Source organism: Neophocaena asiaeorientalis, unplaced genomic scaffold (genome assembly GCF_003031525.2).
Source record: "Neophocaena asiaeorientalis asiaeorientalis breed wild unplaced genomic scaffold, Neophocaena_asiaeorientalis_V1.1 scaffold118, whole genome shotgun sequence".
In the NCBI taxonomy this organism is placed as follows: Eukaryota; Metazoa; Chordata; class Mammalia; order Artiodactyla; family Phocoenidae; genus Neophocaena; species Neophocaena asiaeorientalis.
In genome coordinates this window covers 2,621,341-2,631,060 of record NW_020175528.1, presented here as the reverse complement: position 1 = coordinate 2,631,060, position 9,720 = coordinate 2,621,341, and the positions used below count along the sequence as shown (strand labels likewise).

The 9,720-nt window shown below is 40.9% G+C and overlaps 1 protein-coding gene across 1 annotated transcript in view; it reads right to left on the bottom strand.

Annotated features, from left to right (window-relative positions):
* ATP1B3 (ATPase Na+/K+ transporting subunit beta 3) overlaps positions 1 to 9,720 on the bottom strand; it is a 44,242-nt gene that overhangs the window by 5,926 nt on the left and 28,596 nt on the right. The window contains exons 4-5 of the mRNA XM_024769096.1: positions 7,880 to 8,064; positions 5,115 to 5,165 (exon numbers count right to left, since the gene is read on the bottom strand). Coding sequence (XP_024624864.1) covers positions 5,115 to 5,165; positions 7,880 to 8,064 — 236 coding nt within the window. The remainder of the gene's footprint in view (positions 1 to 5,114; positions 5,166 to 7,879; positions 8,065 to 9,720) is intronic.

Genomic DNA, 9,720 nt, shown 5'->3' with positions numbered 1-9,720 from the left:
TTGAGCCCTGGTCCGGGAAGATCCCACATGCCGCGGAACAACTAAGTCCGTGTGCCACAACTACTGAGCCTGCGCTCTAGAGCCCACAAGCCACAACTACTGAGCCCGCGTGCCACAGCTACTGAAGCCCACGCGCCTACAGCCTGTGCTCCGCAACAAGAGAAGCTACCGCAATGAGAAACCCACTCACTGCAACAAAGAGTAGCCCCCACTCACCGCAACCAGAGAAAGCCCGCATGCAGCAACGAAGACCCAACGTAGCCAAAAACAATAAATAAATAAAATAAATTTATAAAAAAAATAAAGCTACAAGGATAAACTATACAGCACAGGGAATATAGCCAATATTTTATAATAACTGTACATGAAGTGTATATTTAACAACCGTGAATCACTGTGTTGCACACCTGAAACTTATGTAATATTATAAATCAGCCATACCTCAAAACCTGATATACAAGATAATGATCCAAATCTAGTATTCTTCTTGAAGAATAAGCAATTTATGAAAATTCTCATGTAACACATTCTGAGCAGACCCAATATTAATGACTGTAACTTACACACACTGAGTAGATGACAGACAACAATGATTAAAATCAGTGGCAACTTCACAAGGCACTAATTAAAACAAAACGTTACTAAATGTTTGCACTCTAGATTTGAATAAACGAATTTTTACTTTTGAAAGCATACATGAAACACGATAGCAAAAGTAAGAATCTTCTCTAAGGGAAGCGGTATTCTGCTTACTTCCCTTAACCACCTTGAAGCAGCAGATGTGCATGGGGTGAGAGAAACACATGGACAAGCGACACAGGCAAGACAGCAAAGCATAAAGCGATGACAACCCACAAAAAGGGCAAGTTCTAACGATCCAGATCAACAATACGTAAAAAGAACAGGAGAGGGGCTTCCATGGTGGCACAGTGGTTAAGAATCCGCCTGCCAACGCAGGGGACATGGGTTCGAGCCCTGGTCAGGGAAGATCCCACATGTCGTGGAGCAACTAAGCCCACGTGCCACAAGTACGGCACGCCTAGAGCCTGTGCTCCGCAACAAGAAGCCGCTGCAATGAGAAGCCCGTGCACCGCAAGGAAGAGCAGCGCCCGCTTGAACGAAGACCCAATGCAGCCAAAAATAAATTTATAAAAAAAAAAAAAGAACAGGTGATAACAAGGCTAAGGAAACTGTAGAAGCCATTTTTCATTCACCATTCAAACACCACCCTACGTTTGTACTCCTTAATTTTAAAAAAGTCTAAAAAGAATGTAAAAAGGAGTGGATATATGTGTATGTATAACTGATTCACTTTGCTGTACACCTGAAACACAACATTGTAAAGCAACTATACTCCAATAAAAATGAAAAACAAATTAAAAAAACCAGAATACATGCTAAAAGAAGTCCAAAGTAACATTTTATATAGGAGAAAAAAATAGTCACTTTGATATAAGTACTTTTGTACATTAATTACTTTTCTTTTTCTTTTTTTTTTTTTTTTTGCGGTCTCCCACTGAGGAGCCCAGGCTCCAGACGCGCAGGCTCAGCGGCCACAGCTCACGGGCCCAGCCGCTCTGAGGCACGTGGGATCCTCCTGGAGTGGGGCACGAACCTGCGTCCCCGGCATCGGCAGGCGGACTCCCAACCACTGCACCACCAGGGAAGCCCCATTAATTACTTTTAACCTATTTTTCCTTAATAATTCATAGAAACAGAGAGATGTTCCCCAAAATGTAAAAGGTTTTAATTAATTAATTATTTATTTTTGGCTGTGTTGGGTCTGTTGCTGTTCGCGGGCTTTCTCTAGTTGTGGCGAGCCTGGGCTACTCTTCATTGCAGTACGTGGGCTTATCATTGCAGTGGCTTCTCTTGTTGCAGAGCTCGGACAGCACTCGGGCTCAGTAGTTGCGGCACGTACGCGCAGGCTTCAGTAGCTGTGGCGCACGGGCTTAGCTGCTCCGTGGCATGTGGGATCTTCCCGGATCAGGGATTGAACCCATGTCCCCGGCACTGGCAGGTGGATTCTTAACCACTGTGCCACCAGGGAAGTCCTGGGTTACAGTTTACTGAGCACTTCAGTGTGCATTTTCAGCCACATACCACACTCAGTTTATATTTACCTCATTTAGGCCTAAGACCCTTAAGTGTGTAGGATCAGTTATAGAGAGGGAAACTGAGGCTCAGCGTTATGGTCACATGCTCAATTAATTGTTCTACGGGTTTGTGCCTAAGCCATCACGTTGGCAGACTTTTACTTAAAATTAACATTTAGAAACTGTGAAATAATAAAATGCACATCTGAACAATGATGAGGTACTTTACGGTGAAGCTACATGTCATGGTTCTCTAAGTATACGAATGGCATCATATTGGAAACCATGAGCAACTAAGTCCAAGAGTCTATTAGCAGTCACTAAGTTCCACTGAAAACAAAATAAAGGTTTAAAACTAATGTATTTTGGTTCTACTGTAGAGTCATCACCTGTAAATAACTTGAAGAACACACACCAAATGTTCTAAGCAGTGATTAACTCTGGGTAGCATTTACCAAATGTTTTCCTTCTGCATTTTTCTAAATTTTCTTAAATGAACACGATTCACTTTTGTAAGAAAATTAAAAAAAACACTAATGACATAAATATGAATGTTACATCTTTTAGCAGGAACCATCCTTTAAAATTAAAGGCCACCTCTAAAAGCATGTTCTGTCATCAATGCTTTAGTGTTTCCAGGACTCTTAACTTGTATGAAAGCAATTAAAGGACTGCCCCAGTGGCACAGTGGATAAGACTCCGTGCTCCCGATGCAGGGCGCAGGGGTTTGATTCCTAGTCAGGGAACTAGATCCCACATGCGTGCCTCAACTGAGTTCGCATGTCACAACTAAGGAGCCCACTTGCTGCAACTAAGGGTCTGGCAAGCTGCAACTAAGGAGCCCACCTGCTGCAAGTAAGACCAGGCCCAACCAAATAAATAAATACAAAAACAAGACAAAAAAAATCCTTGTAAATAAATAAAAGCAGATCAAAGTTAAGAATACAAGACACAATAAAAGACAAATGTATTATATAAAAAGTAAGTCAACTAAAGAATTTACACTAAGAGCACTTGATTATAGACAAATCTAATGGAAAACAGCAATATGGTGATATGCAGTAAATGTTGCCATCTGTTCACAGAGCCACACCTCGAAAATTTATGGATTCCACCTGATTACTCCTTTGTGACTAGCCTACGAGTAAAATGCAGTTTTACAAAGAGTTCCTCCAATTTTGTGTGTTTTTTCTAAAAACAAAAATATTCCACAACTAAATAAACAAAACAAAAACCCCATCTATTATTTTGATTATTTTATGTACTTTCCACACAACTCTTCAAAGCAAAAGGGACAGCAAATTGAAATCTGAGTCATTAGACCAGATGTTCCTCCAACTATTCTAGAAGTTCCCCCAACTATTCTAGAATAGTTCCCCCAACGGTTCTAGAAGCAAAAGATACATAACAGATAACAAGGAGAAAAATCCATTTATAATCCTAAGTGAAGAGTTAACACGGAGGAGTTTATACTGGCCAAAGGCTTACAGAAGTGAAACCTTAGGAAGGGAGTGGAAGGCTTTTGTCCTTCTGGCTGTGTGTGTGTGTTTTCCTTTCTTGATGGTGTTGGCTCCACAGACCCACTGTTCCAAGTATATCTACATTGTCTGCTCACAAGCAGAGGCAAAAGTTCCTGCACACAGGATGCTCATAAAATCAGCACTTCCACCTGGCTGAAGGCTCACAGCCAGCCTCGGGAACCTTCTACTGGAAAGAATTGCAAGCAAGGGGGATCACAGAGTTACACAATACATTTCCTAAATCTGTCTTGTAGGTGTAACGTTTTCTCCTGTTTTGAGATGCCAGTAGAAGCTCACTCGATTTTTAGAAGGATTTGTACACCAAGAAAAACTCAGCTTAGATGCAGCATCTGGTTTTAAGTGAGATTCTGATTTTTTAATCCAAGTTTCCTGCTGAGCTGACTACGGCATAAGGAGATAAAGTGAGCTGCCTGTGGTCACACATGCATACTTCAACCCAGATGAGAAAACCACAAACTTCCCAGCTTTTCATTCTATTCTAAATCGTGAATAAATACTCAAAATAAATCAATAAGGATATTCTAAAGCAGGAGTTCTCAGAGTGTGGGTCCCAGACCAGCAGCATCACCATCACCTGGAAACTTTAGTTAAAAATGCAAATTTTGCAGCCTCACCCCAGACCTACTGAGTCAGAAACTGCAGAACTGGGACCTAAGAAACCCTCCAAGTGATTCTGATGCATGATCAGATTTGAGAACCACCCAGCAAGAAGTTTCTGCCCAAATAAGAAATCCATTCATCGTTAAAAGGGATTACAGTTTTCTTTGGCAAACAACTTTAGAAGTGATTTCAATGTAACATTTCAAGTAAGACACTTCTGACACATTAACTGGAGCTGGAATGCTAATATTTTACACAACGATAAAATTAAATTTAGAACTTAACAGTTTCTCCTGAGAACTCTTACCCATCATTTACATATTTGTCTTAGTTGAACTTTGCAGCATGGAGAGAAAACAAAAGAAATTATGAAAGGAAAACAGCACAGTGCTCTGGAAAAAATAAAGTAGGGATGAGAGAGCAAAATAATGCCTCCTTAAGGAAAATGTACCATGTTTTTTCATTAAATCTCAGATGCCACTGATGTACACCAATTTATGTACTATTAAGAAAGAAAAAAATCTTATACACTATTAAGTCACTGTCAGTTATAAGGCCAACCCCAATTTTGGTGTTATCAAGCTAGAAAAAAGAAAATGAATCTTAAAATCAGTGAAATATGGTATATGTAAATATAAAGGCAAAGTATGTGACATCAAATGCACATGGAAAACAAGTCTTTTTCAATTATCATTAGCAAACAGAGAAGGGCTACCCCCAAAGGTCGGTGGAGTTTCATTCTTCTAAGAATGGCACTACAATGGACTTTAAAAATGTGACAGGGAAGAAAAAAATGACTAAATTCATTAGACTTTTAAAGTATTTTTAAGATACACTAAGGTTTTAACAGAAGTTGGGTTATTTTCTGAATACTAACCTTCAAAATACATTCTATCCTTGGTTCTCCTTGAGGCTTTAATCCAATTATCTAAGGTAAAGAAACATTGATTAACTGAAACATCACAACGGTATACAACAGAACCTCTTCCTTCATTGCTGGGGACACAGGGGTGGGAGGGTTGAGATGAACACTAACACTGCATTAGAACCCTGTTACCTCTGCCTTTTACTTTAATTTTATTTTAGAGGATTAGAACAGACTTTTCAATATAATAATCTTACCAATTATCTATCTTATTATAGTACTGGGGCAATTTAGAAAATAAATCAGTTATCAACGAATTGACCAAAACACAGCATTGCACTTTGCTACCCTAAAACAAGAAATAAATAGAAACCTTTACATTTCGTTATTTATATGAACACATCATTAATGCCAATAAGAATGGCAAAGGCGTAATATAATAACTGTTCTTCATGAAAATAGATTAGGTCACAACCCTACCATGTTTCCATAAGGCTTCCACAGAGCCCTGTTGTATTTCACATCTATCTGTTCTACAAAACACATACACTTAATGAATCCCATTTTGAGGACTCTCATAGCACCACTCAGTTCTATGTAATGAGGCTTTCATTTATGTCGTTGATATAACTAACTCTGTATGAATGATAACAGATATTTATCCATATATTTTGCGAGAGGATTTTTTGGCCTTTTGAATTGTATGCATTTTAATTTATAATTTTATAATTTATATACATTTTAATGTGAATGCCTGTAAAATGTAAGTACTCCTCCCGAAAGACAGGTATTGTTGCAACCGAAATAATAATCTCAAGAGCAGTAACTATCCGTGCCCTTGCAATGATATTGGAACAAACTATACTGGGATTAAATGCCCTGCTACACCCTTATGCGACATGTCACTGCCGATCCCTGTGTGCCTCATGATGCCTTCCTGGCGTGCCTGTGAAGTTCTGCCCTAGCGGCAAGTATAATCTCACATCCTCATCATTCAGAGGACATGCTGACAAAGAAAACAAACTCAGAAGGTTGGTCCTGTGGCAGAAGGAACTGGCATTTCTTCTCTTGGCTTTATATTGGGAACAGATTTTCCATCAGTCTAGGTGTTGTGAAGAGACTCCTAGGAGGCAGGGATTACAAAAGGCATCCCTGTTGGAGGGAATGGATCTACTTCACCTTACAAGCTAGATCACCTGGCTTCACATTACAGTTGGCCCTTCCTATCTGGGGCGGGGGTTCCACATCTGCAGATTCAACCAATCGCAGATCAAAAACATCTGGGGGAAAAAAATTCCAGAAAGTTCCAAAGAGCAAAATTCGAATTTGCTGTGTGCTGACAACTTTTTACACAGCACTTACACTGAATTAGGTATAAGTACTCTAGAGATGCTTCTGAGTACACAGGAGGACGTGCACAGGTTATATGCAAATACTACGCCATTTTATATAAGGGACTTGAGCACCTCCAGATTTTGGTGTCCTCAGGAGTCCTAGAATCAATTCCCCACAGACACCGAGGAATAAACTATCTGGGTTTCTTGTGTGGATTGTGAAAACTCATTTCTACTTTATTTAACAGTATGTGGTATGTATGAGCTCCCTAGCATTTCTGAGGAAAGTAGGGGTCCCCTTGAAATAGTTGCTCAGATTGCTCCCACTTCCAGGCCTACCCATCTTGCCTTCAGTTTCACCTCCACTTTGTTAACCTTAGTTCCTAAGTGTTGCTAAAACATCCCATTAAATGTTTATTGAGCACCTACTATGTGCCAGGCAATGTTTCAGAATGATTTCCGGAGTGCTATGAGATAATCAGAAACTGTCGCTGTCCATGGGGACAGGGGAAGGAGAGGCTGGAGGGAAGCCAGTCTGGGAGCTTAAGGGTCTAGCTGGCTCTCCCTACAGGGAAACTCCTTATTTAGCAGTGCCAACTTCAGAAGACTCAAGTTTTAGTTTTATTAGGGATGGTAACTTTAGTGATATGTAAACTCAAGCCCTTGAGAGGCCTGCACCTGTTTAGGAAATTGCCTTTTCTCTGCGTAAATGACCAGGAATTACCTCATTCTTCAAGGGAGACCGTACAGGCCTCAACAGGTTAACTGTATCAGAACACAACTCTGCAGTACCATTTATAGAGCAGCAAGGCACAGGGTTTGGAGATCACTTCATTATGCAAGGAAAGCATCTTCCTTTTGCACAATGACTCCACAACATTGTTACTTAGATGTAGAGCACATTAGCTTCTTGGTTTGCTAATGGCTATACAATTCAGGCACTTTCTCTGGACAACATGGCAAGATGCTGCTGGGTTCATTTTAATGCAAATTTATCTCTATTTCTACTATTGAATTACATATACTATAAAGCTATGCTTTGCTACTAAATATTCAGAAAAAGTTAAATAAGCCAAAACTTTGTAAGTTTGCCGTGGGATTTTAAATTACATTGCCACACAGGATGCAAAGATGAGCAGAGCACATTAACACAACCATGCTGTGGGCATGATCCCCAGAATACCTGATCCCTGAAGCTCTGATCTACGCTGAAGTGCATACAGCTAGTTCCAAAAGAGAAAAACTGAAGTTGCGTTACTCCCTAATTTATGACTAATCTACGAACCAATTGTTTTTTTCTGTATTAATTTTCCAAAGGTCAGTATCACTGTTAGCTTTTTACACAAGCTACCACCAAGTGAGAGAGCACTGAATAAAGAGCTGCCAGCTTCTTAACAGAAGAGATTTGGAAGAAGCAGCCGCGGCAATAAATTATGTACATACTCTGTTCATTTTCACAAGAATACAAGGGTGTCCTGTGGAGTAGCCAAACTCGGGATCATCCACACCACTGCATGCTTCAAGTAAGACAAGAGGAAACTGACACGAAGTATATTCTGGACCCTTCTGCTCAAAAAGCTCTCCACTGTGACAATCTGTGAGATTCTTCTGTTCTTCTAAGCCATATGCTAAAAAGGAAACAGCCAAAAAGGACCTTAAACACAACCAGAAATATATCATCCTTTGGACAACATTCTTCAAAGACAAAAAGAGCAATGCCATTTACTGGAAAATTTTAGGGAAAGAATGTTAAGTCTGTTCCTTTAAAGTCGACTGCTATCTAGCGCTTTGCCGTTTATTTCATTTCAATACAAACTGGGTGACAGACAGATCTCTTTTGTCACCATTAGGTGGCACTAGCCACGGCTACAGCATTATCTGAATGCCTTCGATGCTCTTGGCCCAAAAGATAGAATGGTGAGGACATAAAAACGCATTACCTCTGCCCTTATGGAGGTAATTTACAGTGTAGTGGGTAAGACGGGTGTTGAGGATAAAATCATAAATGAAGGGCCTAAAGAAAGGGGTACATGTGAGTTAATGTTAGCTTACAAAAGGGTGTTTTCAGCAGAGATGGAGGTAACGAGATAGATCCAAAGGGGATGAAGGAGTAAAATGGTTACAACTTGGAGATAGGGAAGGAAGGAGAGGGAGACAATTCAACGATTTTTCGAATGTTTGCTGTGCACTTGACACAGTTAGACCAAAGGGGCACAACGGGGAGCCAGTCTGCTGTGGACCCTGCCCTCAATGAGCTTAGGCTACTGCAAGGCACTCACTAATAAACACGGTACCACAATCCTCAATAAGAACTGTTGGTGTGTGGGTATACATGGTACCAGAGACAGGCCAGCCTACACTGAATTCAACCAAAAACAGGAACCAAAATTTCAGAGTACTCACATATACTTATTTAACTTTATTTATTTATTTAAATTTATTTAAATTTGCTCATTTGCTTGCTTGCTTGCCATGCCACGAGGCTTGTGGGATCTTAGTTCCCAGGCCAGGGACTGAACCCAGGCCCCGGCAGGGAAAGTGCTGAACCACTGGACCACCAGGCAAGTCCCAAAGTAAACACATTTAAAAGGAAGTATGATCTTTCCCTTAAAAAAAAAAAAAAGTCAAAAATTTTGGTTTCAACTTTTACTTATCAAAAATTAGGATATCATGGGAACTATGTACCCATTAAATAGCCAAGAATGAATCAGGTATTGGGGAGGGGGGATAGGAGTAAACTTTTACAACAAAACAGTACCACTAACATTCGTCACTCCTTTTTTTTTGCGGTACGCGGGCCTCTCACTGTTGTGGCCTCTCCCGCTGCGGAGCACAGGCTCCGGACGCGCAGGCTCAGCGGCCATGGCTCACGGGCCCAGCCGCTCCGCGGCATGTGGGATCTTCCCGGACCGGGGCACGAACCCGTGTCCCCTACATCGGCAGGCGGACTCTCAACCACTGCGCCACCAGGGAAGCCCTCGTCACTCCTTTTTGACTTTCGTGGCACAATCATGAATGTCATTCGGCAGAAAAATACTCAAGGCCTACATCAGTTTCCTCCAAGGGCTTCTCCTGCATATACTCTGTTGGTACAGTTCATCAGGGACCATTTTTGTATGATGCCAACTTCCACTTCTACACAAAACCGCTCTAAGTCAAGGAGTTGGATGATGAATGGTCAGAATATGAAGACCTCTGCTCAGCACATGATGGGAACAGAGAAAGGTGACCATTCTGAGAGAGAGCACAGAACCCCACATTCCTGAGGAGCGTCTAAAGTAAGA